Genomic DNA, 24,892 nt, shown 5'->3' with positions numbered 1-24,892 from the left:
TTTTGAAAATTTGGATACCAAGTTTTGGAGGTCATTTTTGACTGGTTATTTTTGAATTTAGGGTATTTTGTGAAATAGAAAATGTTGGAGAGGACACTTTTCTAAAAACAGTCATGTCAATTGCAATGTTGTAACTTAACCGACTGCAGAGATATTCATATTTTTTCTAACGTCTCTAAACCGAAACATCGTTGCGTGCTTACAAATGAAAATGGCCGCCATTCAGTAAAAGTGAAAGGTAAAATTTTTTAAAAACTGTTTTGAACTTCTCAATTATATGGTAATCACATATAAAAAAATTAAAATATGTAAAAATGGTCAAGCAACCAACTTAATTTTTATTGGTCCACTTCATTTGGATTGACCCAGTACGTTCTTCTTGATGACTCAAAATGTGATAAGATGAAAGCAATACACTGCTGGACTCAACAAAAAGTACTAGAGGCTATGGATCATTGAATGGTTATCCCTGATACTGACCTTCAAAAGTGGGCCTTGCAAATGAGCTGGGAAATATAGTTATATAATTTCAAGGCAAGCCGCAAATGGCTATTGAATTTTGAAAAGGCACATGGAATTGTATCTCAGAAAATAACTAACTTTATAGCTAGACAATATATAAACAATAAAAATGATCTCGACAAGGTCATTTTACAATTTGTCACGCAATTTAAGCAGCACATCAGAATTTTGGCGCCTGAAAATGTGTACATCTCTGATCAGAGCGAATTCAACCTGGAGTTGCAATCTGGACATACTTTGTTACAAAAGGGTGCAAAGAAAGTTTAATCCATGATGCATTCATTGCCATTAGTTACGCGATTCAGCCTACAGTCTCTGCAACTAGCAAACTGCTTACCCATGCCTCCATCCCCTCCCCCTGCTGCCCCATTTCATTTAAAAGAAATGAATGGAGAGTTTGGACTGAGACCTAGAGAATCTCTTTTTGAAGCCTCAAATGTTCTTGTGACAGCATCAAAATCTGGTAAGCTAACATCTGAACAAGTCAAATGATATTTGACAGATGTCTTTCCCAGTGAAGGAGAAAATTCATTTGTTGTGTGTGCATAGTGTAAAAAACGTTACGTTGTAATCATTTCTATATTAATTTTCATTATGTTGACAATTTAGTATCATAATAATGGGTTACTTTTTATTTACAGCTAACAAAATACGTTTGTGAAACAGTAAACTAAAAAAAGGGAAGCAAAAAAAATAATTTACAACGGAATATAACAATTTAAAACATAAACCAAAATAAGTAAAACAAATAATTAGAATAATAATGAGTGTTTAGATATTTTAATCAGGAGTGTTGTATATACTCTGACAGCACATTGTGTACAACTTTTTTCCAAAAATGGTATTACAGAAACCAGATTTACTACACATGGATGTTTGTGGCATGGAAGCATCTTTAATTTATGTTGTAACAGGAGTTTCCATTTTGCAAAATTCATTAATTGTGGTGGGGTAGTCAGCAAATTTTCAGAGTTTTTTCAAAAATATATTATTCAGTTTTTACAAATGTTAGTTACATTGCAACTTTTATAGAAAACACATTTTTTTACATCTCATGATTTTGAAGCTATTGGCTCTAACCCTAATATGCCAAATTACACCACTGGCCATTAAAATTGCTACACCAAGAAGAAATGCAGATGATAAACAGGTATTCATTGGACAAATATTTTATACTAGAAATGACATGTGATTACATTTTGACACAGTTTGGGTGCATAGATCCTGAGAAATCAGTATCCAGAATAACCACCTCTGGCCGTAATAACGGCCTTGATACACTTGGGCATTGAGTCAAACAGAGCTTGGATGGCAAGTACAGGTACAGCTGCCCATGCAGCTTCAACACAATACCACAGTTCATCAAGAGTAGTGACTGGCGTACTGTGACGAGCCAGTTGCTCGGCCACCATTGACCAGACATTTTCAATTGGTGAGAGATCTGGAGAATGTGCTGGCCGGGGCAGCAGTTGAACATTTTCTGTGTCCAGAAAGTCCCGTACAGGACCTGCAACATGCAGTTGTGCATTATCCTGCTGAAATGTAGGGTTTCACAGGGATAGAATGAAGGGTAGAGCCACAGGTCGTAACACATCTGAAACGTAACGTCCACTGTTCAAAGTGCTGTCAATGCGAACAAGAGGTGACTGAGACGTGTAACCAGTGGCACCCCATACCATCACGCTGGGTGATATGCCAGTATGACGATGATGAATACACGCTTCCAATGTGCTTTCACCGCGATGTTGCCAAACACGGATGCGACCATCATGATGCTGTAAATAGAACCTGAATTCATCCGAAAAAATGACGTTTTGCCATTCGTGCACCCAGGTTCATCGTTGAGTACACCATCGCAGGCGTTCCTGTCTGTGATGCAGTGTCAATGGTAACTGCAGCCATAGTCTCCGAGCTGATAGTCCATGCTGCTGCAAATGTTGTCGAACTGTTCGTGCAGATAGGTGTCGTCTTGGAAACGTCCCCATCTGTTGACTCAGGGATGAAGACATGGCTGCACGATCCATTACAGCCATGCAGATAAGATCCCTGTCATCTCAACACTTAGTGATACAAGGCCATTGGGATCCAGCATGGCGTTCCGTATTACCCTCCTGAAGCCACCGATTCCATATTCTGCTAACAGTCTCGATCAACGCAAGCAGCAATGTCGTAATACAATAAACCGCAATCACGATGGGCTACAATCTGACCTTTATCAAAGTCGGAAATGTGATGGTATGCATTTCTCCTCCTTACATGAGGCATCACAACAACCTTTCACCATGCAACACCGGTAGCTGCTGTTTGTGTATGAGAAATCGGTTGGAAACTTTCCTCATGTGAGCACGTTGTAGGTGTCGCCACCAGTGCCAACCTTGTGTGAATGCTCTGAAATGCATTTGCATATCACAGCATCTTCTCCCGGTCAGTTAAATATCGCATCTGTAGCATGTCATCTTCATGGTGTAGCAATTTTAATGGCCAGTAGTGTACCTAACTGAAGTTGGGTGCAAATAAAAAATATATGTACTGCATTATTTTGCCTCCTATAAACACCCACCAAGTATCATCAAGATCATTCTGACTGATGCTTGGGAATGTTTCCTTGTCAGTAAAATTGTTTATATTTCTCAAAGTCACAACTCAGCTTTCTTCAAACTCTACCCTATTATAGTAACTACATTACAAAGTAATTCTTGTTAAAATTGAAATAAATCACATAGATTAATATCCTCTTTTTCATGCACTTTTTTATAATATTTTTAATATACTTCAAGTTCCAGGAAATGTCAATGCTTGAAAATGGTAGAATATAGTTCATTGTGCTTAAGCTAATTACAGAGAATATATTGTTTAAGAGAACGGGCATATTTTATTATTATGGCAAATCTCTTGATTGTTTGCAAGCACAAACTAAATGTAAATATTATGAGAAAGTGTTGAGGTAGAGTATTTGTGGATTTTGCAGCTACATTTCAAAGTCCATCTACAACCATTCTATAAGGAGGACCTGAAGTCACAATATGAATTTGTAATGGAGGTGAACAGCACAAATCCAGAAGAGTCGAGCTCTACACTTGATAATGTGATACGTTTTGAAGTTCCCATATCTATAAGGACTGGGGTCTCTATTATAGGGTAAGCAGACATGAATCTTAGATATGTTTTGCAGAAATATTTTGCATAAAAAATCTGAGTATTTGGAGAAAATCTGGATGAAATAGGTAGAGTATTACTCCTTTGGCAGTGAATGTAATTAGTTACTTAGACAAAAGCATATGGATCCCTAACGGTCTACTATGAGAGTACTTTGTAACTAAATATACTAGTGCACAAATGAATTACATGTAGCCACTTGTTGAAAACATAGTATTGCTGTGAGCTCAGCAAATGGAATAGCTCAGCAAGGCTCACAACATTTGGGGTGTTAAATTTGTTTAAGATTCCTGAGTGACAATTATCTACTAGATTCACAAGATGCTGAACTCTCATCACAGTTATGCTGATGATGATCATACTGTGATTTAATTTCATTTTTCTGTTTGTTCTTATACAATTTTTACAATATTATTGGACTCTGTAAGATACATTACACAGTAATTTACAAATGAACATAAGAAGACCAAGAAAATGTTTATACTGCAATTAAAATGGGGCAGAAACATTGAACAATTCGAGAGAACTATCTGGAATTTTTCTTACATGATTAGGGAAACTACAAAATAAATAATTAGGATGGCCAGCAGAAATAAGAACCTCTCATTTCACAAATGCAAGTCTAGCAAGAATATTGCTGCATTGCCCTCACTTGGTACACTGTAACATTGTTCTTTTGTTGTTTCCATTCACACAGGTATCACTATAATGAAGCACTCCTACAGCCACTAATCTTTATCAGTTTCCTTAATCAGGCTTCTTCATCATAAGTTGCAGCATACAGTACTGGATATTACATTTGAGCTATAATTTTTGAAATTAATTTCACATAAGGGTTAAATACTGTTACTGGTGCAAGGACAGGCGTGGGGGGAGGGGGGGGGGGGCTGCAAACTAATAATACTGTGCCCACAGGTTACACTGATTACAAGCCAGAGACCACATAGTAACACAGGTGGAGCAATATTGCCAGACAGAAGTGGAAACCACTGCAATAGTTAGTTAGTTTGCTTGGCTGTGTAAGTACAGCAGTTTTTAGCTCCTGAAGCTAGCAATCTTGCACATGGACACAATCAATTTGCACAACAGTGAGAAGAATCAGCTTTGCTATCCAGCAGAGTCCATAAATATAGTGTAATCATCTGAGAAACATCAGTTTGATCAGACCTCGGCAGCAGCTAACTACCAGAGAGTGAGAGGGAGCTCATGGCTGCTCATGCTTAAATTGGCTACTTAGCTGCTCTCGTGTGATTGGTCAGCCAGAGTTGCTGACAGCAATCTTAGCGGATCTAGTCATAATGGCAATTTTCAGTAGTTTCACATCTTCCATTGATATGTCTGGTGGGGTTACAAGAAATTGGGATTCAGGTATTCTATTGAACTTTATGGGCAATTTGAATTGTATGAGCAAGTCAAACTCAGATAGTTTTTTATTTTTTTATTTGTAAAAACTGATAATGCTTTGATATTCTTTTTGTTGTGTGCTTGTAGAAAATATTACCTGTACCTACTTGATATTTATCCATGAGTTTAAGGTGATTATTTTTTAATTGGTAGTAATTCCTATTATGTTGTTATAATAATGTATATGTTAGTTGAAAATAGCTGATTAACCCTTGAGCGCACACACAGATTTTTATAAGGTAAGAGGGGCTCCACTTCTTTTTTTTCTTTTTTTAAAAAAAAAGGAAAAGAAAAAGTGCCTCTGCAGCAGCATGTCTACTGCTCACTGCTACTACTACAGAACTGTATGTTGTTGCATGACTTCTGGACCTCATTACACTCTTCATGACCTAGCTAGGTGAGAAAAAATTTACGATCCATGCAAAAAAAATGCCCCAGATTCTGAGCTAGCAATGCAGTTCCATAAAGAGGTGGTTGTCTATGAGGTAGTTAGTAACTGAATAAATGTTTCACTGGAATCTGCTGCAACTGCGCTGTTTAATGGTTCAGGTGGGTCATTACTGTGTGGTAACACTTGTATGTGGCAACATAGTGATATAATGAAAGTTTATTTTATTATTGTTTAATTAAACAGTCATTTAGCTCATGTAAGTTTATTTTATCATTTTTAACTAAACTAAGATTAAATTGTTATCTTGTTCATACATATTTACCTTAGCACGTAACAAGAGCAGGTGCATGGCGTACTTTGTACACACATGAAGAATAGCTGTACTAATGTAAATATGTATGAGGAAGATAACAGTTTAATTAAAAAAATGATAAAATAAACTTACATGAGCTAAATTACTGTTTAATTAAACAATAATAAAATGAACTTCCATTATGTTGCCACATACAAGTGTTACCACACAGTAATGACCCACCAAACCATTAAACAGCACAGTTGCAGCAGATTCCAGCCAAACACTTATTCAGTTACTAACTACCTTATTGTGGGACTGTGCTGCTAGCTCAGAATCTGGGGCATTTTTTTGCACAGATCGTAAATTTTTTGTCACCTAACTTACTGTTTGTTGTATATTACAACTGCCCACTTGGAGTACATCACAACTTATCACTGTGTTAGATGAAACAATAATGAAGGAATAGGTATAGTCACATAGTTGTGAAACAACAGTGGAACAGTTCAAGACAATGTTATTTGCGGTTGGCACACTTTATACATACGAACACCCACTCGAGTGTTAATGAAGTTGTTAGAAAAGAATGGCTTCAACAGGACAGTTAAATCATCAGATCTTTAAATTTATCTATGCAACATTTGATGGAGATATTTGGGCAGTGCATCTAGTAGTTTAATTTTGAAACTTCTGCAGCCTCAGTATTTGTACATCTGCAGTGCAATGCAGATCAATATACAGTAACTACATGAGGAACATACACAAGAGTAAAATTTTAATAAAGCATCTTCATTCACTATACTTGACATTTTCCTCATTAGAAATATGTTACAGCTTATTTTTGAGCAGATCTTATCTATGTAGTGTTTTGAAGTCAAATAACTGTCAATGTCCATACTTAGGAAGTTGTAGTGGTTTGTTTCCAGCTGGGCTAAGTTTCTTAGAACAAGTCTAACACTGTCAGCATGGACTGGTTCTACCGGAATGTACCTGCATGTGTGTGTTTTACTTCCATTTACACCCAAACATGTTGTTGCTGCTGAAATATTACTTTGAATTTTTGATACTCAATAGTGGTTCTTGAAGTTCTTCAAAATGACCTTGACATCTTCTTCAACTTTTAAGTCATTTATGTAGAGAATGAAAAGTAATGGATCTAGCACTGAACCTTATTGCATTTTCTATTTCACTTTTAGGCATCCAGAACAGACATTAACAATACTACTGTTAATTTCATATTTTATCTCAATGCACTTTTCTCTCTGTTTCTTGAAGGAGCCTATAACAGGACCTGACTTTTCCCTTGTACTATAATGATGTAGTTTCTTTACTAAAATATTGTGACAGACATAGTCAAAACCTTTAGAGAGATCAAGAAACAATCCACAAGCATTTTTTATCTAACATCTTTGAAGTGAAAGATAGAAAGATTTCAGTGATGTCTTAGCTTACCTATTTTTCCTGAAACCATGCTGTACATTACATACTGTGTTGTACCTATATATGATCTTCATTAACTCAAACAATGAAAAATCCAAGATGGAATGTAACAATATTAGTGAAGGAAAGTTGATACTCACCATGTAGCCGAGCTTTTTGTTGTGTCTATCGCGACTCAGCAGCTCTGCTACATGGTGAGTAGCAACTTTCCTTCTCTAATATTGTTGATCTTCATTAAACTATATTTTATAGCAGTTTACAGTATTGTTGTCAAAACAGAAGTAATGATAATGCATGTGTTCTGTTTAGTCCTTCATACAAGATGAATCACCTAAAACTTGCACCCCAAATATTGCGGAAATGGAAAGTGCTATTGATGTGCAATTTTCACAGAATGAATGGCTAGTCTGGGGCACATATTGTTAGCCAATACACAGATTGTAATAATACTTATAAAGTGTATTTTTTGTGCAAACACACTTTTTAAATGAAACAATGCGTATTGACATTAATAAACTGAAAGTAGGGCAAATTAGAATGTCAGTAGTGTTTGTAGCAGGATTCTAGCATGAGTCATTTATGAGAGATCATATTTTGAAAAGTTTCCAGACTAACACTTGCTTGTGCCGTTCATCTTGCTTAGTTGCTAGGTACCATGTTATTATGTTTGCTTACAGTGTGCTTGTGTGTTCTTTGAGAGCAATGCGACTTGCTAGTGTGGCAGTCCAAGCAGCCGAACAGTAGGTCATGAGTGGTCAATGGGATTTACCAGTGCAGAAAAAACCAACATGCTCTTGGTGTATGGAGAGTAGAAAGAATGCAGTTCTTTCTTGTATGGTGTATGCAGCAATATGTCCCAATACATATCAGCCATCTCAGCAATTATTTATCAACCAGTTATGTGTAACACCTAGACAACATAACAGAAGGCAACAAGTGTCCACAGAAGAGAAGGAAATTACTGTTCTTGCTGCTGTTGCAGTTGATCTGCACATTCACTCACATGCAATCACATGAGGAAGTTGCATGAGTCAGGCAAGTCTCCTATGCATTCTCCATTGACATATGTTCCATCCCTATCACATCTCTCTCCATCAGGAGCTCCTTGGAAATGTTTATGAGAGTCATGTTAACTTCTGTCTATGGGCATTAAAACAGGTTGATACACAGAAGCATCATGCATCTTGTTTAGTGATGAAGTCACATTTACCAATCATAGCCAGGTAAGCAACCAAAACATGCACTATTGGTATTTTTCATAGACAGAACACTGAACACATACCGCCTAACAGACCATCTTCCACAGATGCTAGAAGATGTTCCTCTGCAGCATAGGAGGAATCTGTGGCACCAACATGATAGCTGTACAGCCCATAGGACACGAAATAGTACATCATGCCTTCACGAATTGTTTCCATTAGGTGAAGAAGATGTGTAGCTTGGCTAGCTCAATCCCGTGAATTGACTATCTGTAGACTCTTTCCTCTGAGGATAGCTGAAAAATGCTGTCTACAAGGACGTACCAATTACACCCAATGATATGCAATGACATATTACCACAGCCTGCTTGGATATATCCACCGGAATGCTAGCACATGTGCAGCCATCATTCCATACCAGACTGGAACCATGTATTGTTGCTGCCACTGATCATTTTGAACACAACTTGTGAGGGTCAATTGTCTCATTACTGTTCAGAATCCTCATAACTAGTGTATGCACTTCTGTTGCTCTTTAGTGTGTGCTTACAGGTATTGTATAAGTGTTAGTGTGGGAACTTCTCATAAACAACTTGCACTAGAATCCCACAATAAACAATGCTGTCATTCTAATTTACCCTCCTGTCAGTGTGTTAATGTCAGTAGACATTGTTCCATTTAAAGAAATATATGTTTGCACAAAAAATATTCTTTCTGTACATTATTACAGTCTGTTCATTGGCTAACAGTACAAGTCACTAACTGACAATCTATTCTATGAAGACCATACTCAATAATACTTTCCATTTCCACAAAATTTGCTGTGCATGTTTTGGGTAATTCATCCTGTATAATGGCGTTACTGTACTCTTTTTTAAGCAGTAAGGGGATTTACCTTCTTTCAATGTTAGATTTGTCAAAAAAGTAAATGGTCTTACTAGAGCTTGCACACAATATTTAATAAGCCTTGAAGGTATCCCATCTAGCCTTCCTGTATTACCATTTAAAGAAATTATGGAATATTTTCCCTTATCTCATGTATAACAAATTTGTGACCACAATCCCTTTGTGAATTATTCTATTAAAAGTAGGGCCAGTTTTAAGCACAAGCCATTACTTGGAGTGCCAAGCTGGGAAGGGTGCCAGAGGTGCCACAACTGTAAGATTTCACACAGGATGTATCACAGTTACAAGCGGCTGCTTGGAACACCAAGTTTAGCGGAGTGCCCAAGTGCAAGATCTGCATACAGTGAATATCACAGCTAGTAGCAACTGATACAGGTATGGGGGAAGATGGGCGAGAGTGGTGTGTGGGCCAGGGGAAAGGAGGGGCGGCAGATAAGTCACTTGTATGAAAGATGTTCTTGAAGTGGCCCTGACTAAATTGATAGGATTTTTGGAAACCCTTTTTGTTGTGCGCAGTTATTTCACTTTCTGTTACTCAAGTTCTTTGAGAATGAATATGTTAGATAGCTCTGCAATTGTAGGTACTTCTGTATTCTGTTTACCTTGTACCATACTCTACACTTTGATGCAAGATTGTAATGTCAGTACCCACATTTATTCAACTGAAACAACAAGTTTACTATTACCAGTCACAATGTATTTTATTTCCACTATGTGTGCAAAGATTTAAATCTCCATCATGAGGTGTGTTTATGTGAATTGATATGGTATGTATGTGTCTCCGGTGGTCACAGACACCTTTTTCTGTTGTGTTACGTCATATACAAAGTGCACGTGAAACATTTTGTAACAATATTATGAAACGGATAGTTGCTACTCACCATATAGCAGGGATGGGGGACAATGAAGTGCTGTTTGTGGGAGCATACAGGGACAAGGTGGAGAGAGATTAGGGCAGCTAGGTGCAGTCAGATGGAAAGCAGGGGGAAGGGTGGGGGTAGCAGAAAAGGAGAGAAATAAAAGACTGAGGGTGCGTTGGTGGAATACAGGGATGTGAAGTGCTAATGAAGATTGAGCCAGGAGAGTCGTGGGAATGTAGGATATATTGCAGGGAGAGTTCCTACCTGCACAATTCCCCTTCCTGTTCCCATTCCAGCACATAGGCTTCATGTGAACTCAATACTTTATACTTGCAGCACATGAGCAGCAATTCCTCTCAGGACCAGCATTGAGAGTGTGACTGAAGAATGTACCATTCCATTTGACACTTAAATATTTTTATGCCTCAGCTAGACATATATAATTAAGCACAGAAATTAAATGGTTTCTAAGAGCTTTGAAAAAAAATGTCACCTGAACTGATATCAAGCAGAGTGTCACCATGGTTTAGACATTTGGTCCATATTTAAGAGAAGCTGTATTCAAACCTGAACCAGAACATCCTGATTTAGGTTTCTAAGGCTTCCCCTCAGCCTTTTCAGGCAAATGTCAGGACAGGATTTCAGCAAGGCAGTGGGCAATTGTTTCACTTATTCTTGTATTGAACTCTACCTGCCCTCAGTTTCTGAAAAAATGAATTGTAGCGTATGTTGGTCTAAGTGTTTTGATCAGCCACAAGAAGCAAAAGAACTCTCTTGTTAGTTTGGCAGGCAACAATATAAACCAATGGGTAATGTTAAGTGTAATGAAATGGAGCCTCCAAACACTTACATCCACTTTCATGCTTCATATTTCACAAGTGACTTACACAAAACGTAAATGAGAAAGATATGTTTTCAACGTCCATTTGACTTAAAGGTCAGATATATGCGAGTGGGAGGTGGAAACAAATGTGGCCCTCTTGAAGGACCCATTGCTGCATTTGCCTCAACTAATTTAGGGAAACTGTAGAACACAAAATCAGGATGCTAAAATAGTGTTTAACCCCTATTCCTCCAAAATGTGTGTCCAGTATATTAGCAATAATCCTCTACATCCATTTACACTTGTGAAACAGGGATTGACAATTAAATCATACATCCATTTGTTCATCTGCTATGACCTACAGATAATCAATAAAACCATTAAGACAGCGCACCATTTGATCCCTCCAGAACTATTTTTTTCAATGGTGTATAGAAATGAAGTTACTTAACTAAACCATGCAGTCATATGACCCAAATTGTACTGAGTACATCAGCTAAGTTCTTGACAAGAATTGACTACATTGAGGCAAATGGAAAAACTTAGTTTGAGGTGTGTTTCACTTAGTAATATTGTGAATCTACAAACAATTTGTATATTTTGCATACTTTCAGATCTGGTTTCCTTATGGAAACACACATATGTAATCAAAAGTATCCGAACACCCCAAAAAACATACATTTTTCATATTAGGTGCACTGTGCTGCCAGCTACTGCCAGGTACTCCATGTCAGCAACCTCAGTAGTCATTAGACATCACGAGAGAGCAGAATGGGGCGCTCTGTGGGACTCACAGACTTCGAAAGTGGTCAGGTGGTTGGTTGTCACTTGTGTCATACATCTGTAACTCAGATTTCCACACTTCTAAACATCCCTAGGTCCACTGTTTCCGATATGATAGTGAAGTGGATATGTGAAGGGATAAGTACAGTACAAAAGCGTACAGGCCGACATCATCTGTTGACTGCCAGAGACTGCCGACAGTTGAAGATGGTTGTAATATGTGATAGGCAGACATCTATCTAGACTATTAATTGGCGACTCCATGTTGTCTTGTGCACTACGACCAGGTAACAGGTATACTTGAAAAAAGAGACAGCATTGGTTGTATATTTTTTACTATTGCAAAATCGATTTTCTGTCACTGAGTGACCATCTTCAGTGCTATATTGTATAACTTAAATTGGGATGCACTGTTGTCACTAAACTTACGGCAATCACATAGACTCTATGTGATTGCCGTAAGTTTAGTGACAACAGTGCATCCCAATTTAAGTTATACAATATAGCACTGAAGATGGTCACTCAGTGACAGAAAATCGATTTTGCAATAGTAAAAAATATACGACCAATGCTGTCTCTTTTTTCAAGTATATCTATCTAGACTATCACACAGGAATTCCAAACTGGATTGGGATCGACTGCAAGTACTATGACAGTTAGGTGGGAGGTGAGAAAACTTGGATTTCATGGTCAAGCAGCTGCTCATAAGCCACACATCACGCCAGTAAATGCCAAACAACGCCTTGCATGATGTAAGGAGTGTAAACATTGGATAACTGAACACTGGGAAAATCTTGTGTGGAGTGACGAATCACTATACACAATGTGGTGATCCACTGGCAGGGTGTGGGTATGGAAAATGCTGGTGAACGTCACCTGCTAGTGTGTATAGTGCCAACAGTAAAATTCGGAGGTGGTGGTGTTATGGTGTGGTCGTGTTTTTCATGGAGGGGGCTTGCACCTTTATTTATTGTATTTGTATATGTTATAATGTTCCTGATAACTGTGGAAACTGTGTTGCAACATAGTAAAGAAATTCCTAGTTCATTAAATAATCAAATCAAACCCAACAAACAAATGTTAAAAAGTGAAAAGAATCTGTTTACAATGCACGGTCTGTGGCAGAGTGGTTAATGACAATAACATCCTTGTAATGGACTGGCCTGCACAGAATCCTGACCTGAATGCTATAGAATGCCTTAGGGATGTTTCAAAATGCCGACTTCATGCCAGGCCTCACTGACTGACATTGATACCTCTCATCAGTGCAGCACTCCATGAAGAATGGGCTGCCATTCCCCAAGAAACCTTCCAGCACCTGATTGAACATATGCCTGGGAGAGTGGAAGCTGTCATCAAGGCTAAGAATGGGCTGACACCATGTTGAATCCAGCATTACCTATGGAGGGCACCACGAACTTGCAAATCATTTTCAGCCAGGTGTTCGGATGCTTTTGATCACATAGTGTATACAGCCAGTTAAGTATTTGCTCATGAAAGTAAACAATAGGAGCAATGTTTAAACTACACAACACACATCTTATGGACAATTTCAAAGATCATGGAATTGTTACAGTTCCTAGGACATTCATGTCCTAAAAGTATTGTGTATACACTGTCGGAAAAAAATTAGTATGCCCTTTTAAAGGTTTTTGAATCACTAAAAATTTATTGTTGCAAAAGTTGATGTGGAGTACATGAAATGACAATATTTACAGATCAATAGCTTAAGCAGTCAGAGGTACCAGGTATCACCCATGCTGAAACACCCATATTAGTACATGGTGTAATCATCACAGGTGGTAATGCCATCACTGACTTTGGCATCCAGTTGATCATACAGATGGTGAATACTGTCGTGGGATACATTATGCCATGCTTGCTAAACCTGTTCATGTAATTCTGCTTGATTGGAGACAAGTCTGGAGATCATGTTGGCCAGAGAAATTGTTGCATGTCTTGAGGGCATGTTGAATTTCACAGGCAGTGTGTTAAGTGATTTTATCCTGTTGGAACAATACATCACCTTCCTGTTGCAAGAATGGCAAAAGAATGGGCTAACATCTTTCTGCACATACCGAGTACTGGTTAGTGTCCCCTCCAGAAACACCAAAGATGAACAAGAGTTGTACCTTCTTGGAACCTAAGACGATAAAGCCTGTTTGGAGCCAGTGTATTTTGGACAAATACACTTAACGAGACAGCAGCCACCAGGTCTACATCACACACATGAACGACCATCAGTTGCATGCAGGCAGAATCTGCTTTCTTCACTGTAGACCAAGGCATGCTATTTGGACCAATCATGCCGTGCATGTCAATGCTGTGATGTGAGTGGAAGACAGACTAGAGCTGTGCATGCCTGTAGCTCCACTGCTAATAACCAGTTCACAACAGTTCATGTTGACACGTCTGGGCTCACAAGCCCTCTTGTCTGTGCTATGGTAGCTGTACGATTTGCCACTGCTGCCCTTACAATATGACAGTCCTGTTGGGCATCTGCACTGCGTGGACATTCTGCACCTTATCTTTGGGTGTGAGAATTTTCATGTGACCATTGACACCAGTATTGTTGCAAAACTGCTGCAGCAGCTCCAGCTTGTGTAGTTCTTCAAAATGACTACACCACCACCACTCGGAATGCCGCAGTTTGACCCCTTTCAGGCTAGCACTATTGGCTGTAAGAAGCACGAGTACATCTCCATAACATGGTTGCCTGCTTACTTCATACGTTTGCATCTCTGGTTATGATCTTTCCCTATTAATCGGTAGACACACAGATGGTGCTCTAGTAGCTATTCCACTATCCTATCTGTTGGCGGACGTTGTTGATAGCATTATCAGTACATCTACTGTCCCTCAGATGGTATATGCTTCATCAGATCAAAATCGACATCATCTTTCCAGATGTACCAACCTTTTTTTCTGACAATACAGAAATCAATTTCTGAATTATTTTCTTGAAGACACTATGTCTTTTCTGGGATTCAGAGTGAAGATTATGATTCTAAAGTCTCTAGCAAGATTCTTGAAGATACATGGATAACATATTGTCTATCTGTGCACAATTAGAAGAATATTAATCACAGATCTTAGTAACCATTCCTCATATAAATAGGACCCTTTCAGGGCAACACAAAAACCCACATCCTCCCCCACCCCTCCCTCAAGGTACCAGAATTTCTGCTGACTTTATTATATTCATTTATAGGCTTTCCAAATGCATTGGAGTATGGTTGATAAATTACAATTAATTCAAAATGCAAAATATACTGCAAATTCCTGACATGAAGCTACAGCATGTCTCTGAAGAAGAATTCTTGGTATCTGTGGAATACAAAATATTTGTGAATTAAAAAGTGGGTGGAATGAAATAACATATGTCATATGTGACATGATATTCATGTAAATCTCCCATCTCAATTTAATTCCTTAAAGTATAGTCAGAAAAATTCACATGAGCTCCTAATTCTGAAAGAAGAAAAGAAAAAATAAATCCACATTGAATGTCATCAACTTCTTATGGCTGTTATGAATGAGAATATGTTTTTTATGACTGATAGGAAAGCATTGGCAAGCTGATAAATCAGTTAGGTCTTAATATTTTGCTACGATTTGACATTTATTATCGAAATCATCACCTACTTAATGGTTTTCAGAAACAGTTAACTGGTTCAAGAGATAAAAAGTTAAGAAGCTACTGTAAGTAATAGTTTGCTTTATCATTGTTATCATTTACAGTTTGGTAGTAATATATAGTCTTTGTTTGTGAATAAAATTTCAGGATATTTCTTTTTTTAACATTCACCTAAACACTTGTATCAAACCTCTTTATTTTTGTGGCTGAACTCAAACCAAACATTTTTATTGTAGTCTTTATTGCCAATTTGTTTTTGTTTTTAGGGTGTCTAGTCCACAAGAATTGTATTACAATACTACAGGATACAATGTTGTTAATGTAACACGAGAATCAGAAATTGGACCTCAGCTAACACACACTTATACTGTAATCAACAATGGACCAGCTGACATTGTAGAGGCTGACCTGTACATTCTGTGGCCCATGTACACACTGGCAGGTTAGTTGCATGTTGAGCTAAACAGAAAATCTATTGATATACTTCTCCTACATCTGTTTGTTGCTCTTTATTTTCATTTTTCATTTATTTTTCAGATACAGTTATCTTAGTATTACCTAAATATAATTCCAATCACTATATTAACATGTAATATCACGATTGCCCTCAGGTGACCCTTTTTTCTACATCCTGGAACAGCCTGAAGTTACAGGCCCTGTCGTCTGTGAGAAGTTGGAGGAGGTAAATTCACTGCAGCTAAAGGTCAGTAACTTTCTTTTGAAGAGGCCTATCTCTTTACTGTTGATGAGACAGAATCCTCTCAAGTAATTCTTGAAAACAGCCTTATGTGTTCTGAACACAACCCAGCTTTTTGTCATTTATATGTTGTGCCTGTAGTAATGTTGACATCAGGGTCTGCCACAGGAGTTTCCCCTGTGAAGCTGAAGTGCAGCTGACTTGTCAGCCATGTCTGTGATGTGGGTAGACATGGTCTCAGGTGAGGGATACATCGTCTCTTCTCCACCGCACTCCCCCATCAGAGAAAAAGATGGTGGAGCCATCTTGATGTCATATAGAGATTATCCGTGGGTGTGGGTGTTCATGTAGTTTAAGTCCCAGTCCCTAGGACCCTGACCTGAGGGCATGAAGAAGCATCTAGATATTGGTGTGGATGGCCCAATTTGGCTGCAGAATCTGGAGTTAGCATGGCAACTGCTCTGGGCGAATCTGGAAAGAGAAGGAATGTAGTGACTACACCGTGGAGAGCCACGCACTGGTGATGCTAAGGCAGTTCTACAGTAAGGACTTTTTCTGTGTAGACTTCCAAGAGAGAGTAATCATGGAACCAGGGAGTCTGACTGATTGCCCAAGTATTTTGTGCCATGGCCGACCTGAGGGAGGAGAGACAACCCTGAAGATGACCAAGTTGTAATCCAGCAGAGGACCCTTGTTGTATGGAGCAAATTCATGTGGACCACAGGCCGACAGGCTGCAGCTTGCTGAATCTTCTTTCTGAATACAGTGGAATTGCAAGAGACTAGTAAAAGTCAGAGAAAGGCGTTTGTGTCCAACAGAAGATGTGTGTGCCATAAGTGACTGTGACGTGGGAAGGAAAAGGTATGGCAAGAAAACACAATGATGTTCTACACCGAAGGTCACACAACACCCTGGTGGAGAGGCCAAGCCACAGCAAAACCTGGTAATAATGCCAGTGATGCCACACAGTGGTGGTCAGCAGCTGGCTTTTGCAATCAGAGGTCTCAGTGATGCCCTCATGAGTCTGTGAGTGATGAGATACAACAGCATTCAGTAACTGGCCCAGAGAGCTCACTCATGCAGAGAGTCATCAGCAGAAGCCAGACCTGGAGCCTGCAGAGGGATGTCTGTAGAAAGGAGGACCACACCCAATGTTAATTTGGAGACCAAATGTCCATGGCCCCTCTGTTGGTTGGTAAGTGGAAAAAGCAAGAGAAAGTATGCAGTCTTGTGCTGTTACTGTGGTCGGAGGACTGGTGTGACACTCAAAGGATCTGCCACCCCAACAGCAGACAGACGAGGTGCAGCAAAAAGGACCAGAACTGGAGTATCACTATGTGAATGAGGATAGTGACAACACTTAACACAGAAACTGCAGGCTGCCAGGGTTATCAGTTGACAATGCAGAAATGTCGCCTTCAACCGGAGTGGGGGCAGACATGAAAACTTGGGAGTATGGCACTGAAAAGAGTGCAGCCTTTGGATGAAAGGATCTGTCTGGAAAAGTACAGAGAGTTGAAACAGCGCCAGAGGGGAGTCCCAGACCTTAAAAGATATAACATAAAAACACCTTGTAGGGGAGAGTTTCTAACTCTTTATTTACTTATTTAAGATGACAGTTTGCAATAATTTCATGGGGACAGTGTTGCCAACGTTATAGAGATGGCTAGAGAAGGGCTTATCCAGCAATGGGTATCAAATGGTTGCTCATGATAATAATTGTGAAGAATTTTCTGGTCTCTATTCTTGTGTACATCACTGGTTATCCAGAAGCTGCCTATTTAGTTATTGGGTTGGTCCATAAGTTCGTAGTGTTTTTCTGCAAGTTTACTTTACATAACAGATACAAATATCAGAGACTTATGTGATCAGTAATATATTCTCTTCCCCTATTTACAATCGTCTGCTAAAGCTGGGGTAACTTTTTCATCCCACGATTGTAGAAATCTCGTGGCTTTTAGGTGACCAGCTCATTGATCCATGTTTGGAGTGCATTTTCATCCAGAAAGGAATTTCCTTCAAGTTTGTTTGATAGAGAGCAATAAAGTCTGAAAATCTGAGGGTACGAGATAAGGTGGATAGGGTGGGTGTGGAATGACTTCCCAACCCAACTCCTGTTTAGTGGTTTTTTATCACTCTAGCAGAATACAGGGCAGGTGTTATTGTGGAGTAGCATCACTTCACATAGTCTTCCTGGTTGTTGTTCTTGGATTGTGTCTGCAAGATGGCTCAGTTGTTGACAATAACTGTCAGCAGTGATGGTTACACCTCGGGGAAGCAAGTTGTAGTAACCACTGTTCCACCAGGTGCATAACATTATATTTTGCGGATGTAACATGTCTTTGTACAGGAAGTCACTGCTTTGTTTGGGTTCAACCATTCTTTTCTTTTCCTTGTATTAGCATAAAGACACCATTTCTTGTCTCCAGTAATGATACAGGATAGGAATGGCTGGTGTTGTTCCTTAGTCAATTGATGATGAGCAAGTAGAATTCGCACATATGACCACCTCATAAGTTTTATGATTTTGGCTTAGAGCATGCAGTACCCATACACCCGATGTTTTAACCTTCCCGTTGCATGCAAATGTCACATGATAGTGGAATAGTCAAAGTTCCATCACATTTGACAATTCTCAAGAACAATGATGTGAACCATTGGGGAGTAATGAATTTAAGTGATCTTCTTCAAACCCTGAAGGGCTTCCTGAATTCAGAGACTCACTACCATATTTACTCGAATCTAAGCCGCACTCAAATCTAAGCCGCACCTGAAAAATGAGACTCGAAATCAAGGAAAAAAAAAATTCCCGAATCTAAGCCGCACCTGAAATTTGAGACTCGAAATTCAAGGGGAAAGTAAAGTTTTAGGCCGCACCTCCAAGTCGAAACAAAGTTGGTCCATTGTAATATGAGACACAATTTAGGTCGAATGAATGACGATACAGCTACAGTAGTTTGGTTCGAGTCGTAAGCTTAGCAGTTAACCTTTACCAGGTAGCCATTGCTATGCGTCAGGCGATCCGTCCTCTATTTATACGGGTACCCTTCCTTTTTCACGTGCTTCATCTGGTTTGAATCGATTGCCTATTTTGCTTCGATCTGATAAGTGCCGTTTTCTTTCTTATAGGTGTTTACGTCACTCTAAGCTGAAAATTCATTACTGTACTGTCATGCATTGTTTGTCGCATTCTGATAGTGTGTGTTTACAGCCTGTCGCCGCTCGCGGCATGGCTTGCTTTTGCGCACGCTACCGCCGCTTACAATTAAAAAAAAGAAGAGGAATCGTTTCATTAGCGAAACAATGGCAAGAGACTGCTATTTGTTGTTACTCACACTGCTGCTTTCTTTGATAATGATCAACAAGAACCAAATAATAGACTGCATATGATAGAACATGTTCTGAACGAGAGTTAGGCGAAAATTTTTCTCCGTTTGAAAATCTTTGCGGCCGCTTCTTTAGTACATCAAATTCTGCACAGAAATTAGAGTCATCTTAGATTTAAAAATCTAGTCAGTTGCTGAGCTTCATTTCTGACATTATCACTATTAGGCATAAGAATAATACGAATATAAACATGACACGGCAGACAGGATTTAAATGAGATAGCAGCAAACACGAAAGAGGACATGGCAAAATGTTTATATTCGTATTATTCTTATGGTGAAGAGAATATTGCATGTGATTCACATTTCATCAGGTTCCTATTAGCAACCATCTCTTCTCAGAGGTAGGAAAAAATTCAGAACGTAGAGTTGGCCATATTGACAATCATCCCAAACAGTCTTGCCAGTCGGATTTTCATAGTACATTGAAACTCTGCTACAATCAAAGATGATCAATACGGGATTTGTATTTACTTCATTGGATAATGTATGGAAATGCAGTGGTCGAAACTCGGGGTGGAGAAAAAAAGCTCGTCTTCCACCTTTTTTTTAAATTTATTTACTGATGCAGAGGTTTTTGCGCCAGTATTTATCTTTGTGCCTACAATGCATGCCTGTGTAGCGCTACATATATTCGACGGCAAAAAGCATGCCTGTGTAGCGCTACATATATTCGACAGCAGAAGTTAGTTGTGGCGGCACCTACCAACATTTTTCAGAACTTCCGCTTGCTTTGCACTCGATTCTAAGCCGCAGGTGGTTTTTTGGGTTACAAAAACCGGAAAAAAGTGCGGCTTAGATTCAAGTAAATACGGTAATGTCAAAACATTCTTCCTTAAAACGAGAAAACCATTTTTTTTGTAGTGGTCTGTCCAATGGTATTATCCTCATACATAGTGAAAAGTTTTCTGGCTGCCTCCACTGCTGTCACCCCTCTACTGAACTCAGACTGAAGAATATGTCAGAAATGTTCTGATTTCTCCACTTGACACTTCATTTTCTAGTGCCCAGAGCTCCAATCACTATCTATTAATGACAATATGTAAACTCAAAAACTACAAATAAAAAATGACAGCCAATAAATAAATCCATATCAACCAGGATACCAACATGGAAAACAAAAACTCTATGAACTTATGCACCAACCTAATGTTTTTATGTCACTTAATTCTCACCTTTACCCCACCAATAGATGGTGAAATATCTTCCTGATTGCAACCCATTAGTCAGCAACCCCTAAAGTCTTTCGATATGACAATAATATCAGACATTTTTTTTATTGTTTCTCATGTCATCAGCTTCCCATCTCAGGTTTGGGGTTGCTAGGCACGTCTCAACCCCATTGTTTTTCCAGGTAGTAAACAGTATCTGTACATTATTTTTGTTGGTCTTACTCCATTCTTTCAACACTTACATTTTGTGTCACATCCTTCCAAAGCCCACACTCACCCTTATGGATCAGTTGTCATCAGGATTCACCATTCAGCCTAGCCACTCTGAATGCTGTTGATTTGACACTAATTTCTTGCATATCCGATTATTTTTATGTTACCCATTTCATCATTTCTCCACTCCTGCCCCCCTCCCCCCCAAAAAAACACACAAGGAACAAAAACAAACATGTCTAAAACTGTCATCAATCATTCAACCTAACAATGCTAAAACCAGTGAATCTTATGGTAATATTGGCCATTTTTTATCGTTTTTACATGTCACCCATTTCAAACTCTCGACCGGGTCCCAGGGGCAAAATGTCTTTGAAAGTCTGAAAGTTGTGCTTTTAATCACTCCACCATTGTTGATGACATCTGAGAGGAAAGCAGCTGCAACATATTTTATTATGTTAAGGGTTGCAGACTTTGTCAGACTGCACTTTATTGATACTAATTATTCTCATACAATATACGAGGTCTGATAAAAAAAATTCCAGAAAATTCATAATTTCATACAAATGATGTGTTGGAGCAAAATGTGGTTGGCATCCCTGCACACAACTGTGTTTAATGTGTAACTGCCAGAAGTTTCACTGCTGTATGTCTGTTAGTTATTGTTCAGTGCTGTATTGAGTAGAACATTGTGTCACACAGCTTGCGAATTTCAAGATGGCAGAATTACATTAAATTTTCTGTGAAACTCAAGAACAGGGACAAACCAAATGATGCGGGAAGCCTATGGTGATAAGTGCTTAAGCCAAACTTGGTGTTACAAGTGGTTCATGCAGTTTAAAAAGTGCTAGACAGGAGTTAAAGATGGCCCTCATTCAGGACGCCATTTGACGCCTACTGACGATGCTCAAGTCAGGAACATCAACGAAATTGTGCATGCCAATCGAAGACTGACTGCATGAGAGATGTAGAATAATGTAACATTTCAGTTGGATCATGTCATGAAATCATGACACAGAATCTTGGAATGCATCACGTTGCTGTCAAGTTCATCCCATGGCTCATGAGTCAAGATCAGAAAGACCCTCACTTCTCAATCTGTGAAGAGCTTTTGAATCACACAAATGAGAGTGAGATATTCCTTAAGAGAATCATAACTGGTGATGAGACATGGGTCTATGGTTATGATGTTGAGACCAAGGTTCAATCTTCGCAATGGATCACGAAAGCTTTCCATGACCACAAAAGGCTCATTAGGTCAGGTAAGTGTAGAAAAATTTTGTGGACAAAGTTCCGGAATTTTTTGAACAGACCTCTTATATGATCTATTTGGCTGCCATTTACTTTACATTTCTTTAATCCTGGCTTGCACCTATATTAGCCAGGGTTTTTTCCCTACACGTGGCCTTGACTGTGGTTTTATGGACACATATACCATGCTTGCTTTTCATTGGACACACACATTTCAAGTTTTGGGACGTTTCTTGTGTCCTTTTGCCCTCACAGGGATTTATACCATGTGATCAAAAGTGTCCAGACACCTGGCTGAAAATGACTTACAAGTTCGTGGCACCTTCCATCAGTAATTCTGGAATCCAATAAGGTGTTGTTGACCCACTCTTAGCTCTGATGACATCTTTCACTCTAGCAGGCACACGTTCAATCAGGTGCTGGAAGGTTTCTTGGGGAATGGCAGCCCAATCTTCATGGAGTGCTGCACTGAGGAGAGGTATCGATGTCAGTCGGTGAGGCCTGGCATGAAGTTGGCGCTCCAGAACATCCCAAAGGTGTTCTATAGGATTCAGGTCAGGACTCCGTGCAGGCCAGTCCATTATACAAATGTTATTGTCTTGTGACCTCTCTGTCACGGGCCGTGCATTATGAACAGGTGCTCGATCTTGTTGAAAGATGCAATCACCATCCCCGAATTGCTCTTCAACAGTAGGAAGCAAGAAGGTGCTTAACCCTAGCACCACGAAGCTTGGATCTGTCTCATGGATGTCTAGGGGGTAGGGGCAAAAATTTGTCTCACATTCTTTTCACTTTTTAACATTTTGTTTGTTTGGTTGGTTGGTTTGATTTTATTATTTAATGAACTAGGAATTTCTTTACTAGGTTGCAACACACTTTCCACGGTTATCAGGAACATTATAACATATACAAACAGAATAAATAAAGTAATGAATATGAGAAATATTATTATATTTTTATCATGAGACTAACACTTTCATATATATCGGACTTGTATTAAGAAATCATAAAAGAACGTACAATAGCAAACCACAAATAATGAAACAGAAAATCAAAGTCAGAAATTTCCTTCCTACTCACTTTCACTTTCAATTTCACAACCTTTGCATATGATACTTTTTGCAGAATGAATGGAACACAGATACTTGGAATGCCTGCAACAAACTATAGACACTTTTGTCATATTGTCTTTCCTTTTTAGAGTTTTTACTCTTCAAAAAGATGTAACATCTTCCTCTTGAAGAAAATTCAACAGACTGAGCAGTTGTAGTGATGCTTGGTGGCATTTTCCCTAGAACACTTTCCTTTGCAGAGATGATAGGCTTTTCTAAACCCATGGTATTCTTTGCTCTCTCTTCCACAGCTGGCCTAACAAGATGTTGACCTAATTATGGCAGATACAGCTTTCTTACATTATGCTTCTTCTTATTCCAGTTTGGGTTGTTTATCATGAAAATTGTTTCAGCATTGAGACAGGCAACACCTGTCAAGGCGAAAAAGAGAGATAATGGCCACCTTCTCATCCCTCATTTTACTGAATGATGTCACGTCATTTGATCAATGCTGTCTATGCTCCCTTTGGTTTCATTGTAGTAGAGATTGATATTTGTCTTTTTTTTTTTTGTCTGTGTTAACTCATCCACCTTGTTATCATTGTGTAATGTTTATTTATTTTTTTTATTTATTGTATTTTTTTGCATGGAGACACCAACTGGTGTCTTCTGCAAATGTCATAGCATTTTTTACAAGTTTAGTACAGTCATATATACATATGTGATTACATACAGATGATACAAATGTACCATTGTACCTGATAAGGCACAATATTTGGTGTTACATCGTACCTATTACAAATATTCAGATTCTACACAACTATATATATATATAAACAAAGATGATGTGACTTACCAAACGAAAGTGCTGGCAGGTCAATAGACACACAAACATACACACAAAATTCAAGCTTTCACAACAAATGGTTGCTTCATCAGGAAAGAGGGAAGGAGAGGGAAAGACAAAAGGATGTGGGTTTTAAGGGAGAGGGTAAGGAGTCATTCCAGTCCCGGGAGCGGAAAGACTTACCTTAGGGGGAAAAAAGGACAGGTATACACTCGCGCGCACACACACACATATCCATCCGCACATACACAGACACAAGCAGACATTTGTCTTTTTTTAATCTGGGAGTGGGGCTGAAGGTGAGGCCTTTGGATAGGACAGAGGTTTCGGATTGGGAGAGAGGTTTGGAGGAAAGGTTAACTACTGAATTGGGGTGTTGTGGTTCCAGATTGTGTTGATTGGAATTTTGAGGTTTTTGAGGGAGTGGAGCTGGAAGTGGGAGATTGAGTAGATGGGAGAGACTGGGTTTGTGTGCAATGAGAGGAGGTTGAGGTTTGCTGGGAAGGTTGTGAAGGGTGAGTGAGTTGCCTTTCCGGAGGTGGGAAACCAGGAGATTGGATAGTTTTTTAAGGTGGAGGGTGGCATGCTGTTCTAATTTGCAGTTGACCTGTAGGAGGATGCTCTGAACAGCCAGTGTGGATGTGGGAGAGGAAAGATTGAGGACTTTTATTAAGGATAGGAGTTGACGGGTGTGTTCATTGGCTGAGTTGATGTGTAGGTGAAGGATTAGGTGGGTGAGGGCAATGGATTGTGCAGTTTGGAACTGGTATAAGGACATGGAAAGAAGGGTTGCAGCCAGAGATGGGAACTTTAAGTGTGAGGCCTTTGGGGGTAATGCCAAATGTCAGACAAGCCTGAGAA

General features: G+C 39.0%; 1 protein-coding gene across 2 annotated transcripts in view; it reads left to right on the top strand.

Annotated features, from left to right (window-relative positions):
• The window catches only part of LOC124787900 (integrin alpha-PS2-like), an 837,072-nt gene that overhangs the window by 793,078 nt on the left and 19,102 nt on the right, over window positions 1-24,892 (top strand). For both annotated transcript variants that reach the window (XM_047254882.1, XM_047254881.1), the window contains 3 exons: window positions 3,491-3,660; window positions 15,680-15,855; window positions 16,025-16,116. In XM_047254882.1, the coding sequence (XP_047110838.1) occupies window positions 3,491-3,660; window positions 15,680-15,855; window positions 16,025-16,116 (438 nt within the window). The remainder of the gene's footprint in view (window positions 1-3,490; window positions 3,661-15,679; window positions 15,856-16,024; window positions 16,117-24,892) is intronic.

This window comes from Schistocerca piceifrons, chromosome 3, assembly GCF_021461385.2.
Source record: "Schistocerca piceifrons isolate TAMUIC-IGC-003096 chromosome 3, iqSchPice1.1, whole genome shotgun sequence".
In the NCBI taxonomy this organism is placed as follows: Eukaryota; Metazoa; Arthropoda; class Insecta; order Orthoptera; family Acrididae; genus Schistocerca; species Schistocerca piceifrons.
This window is presented reverse-complemented; position numbering and strand designations above follow the sequence as displayed.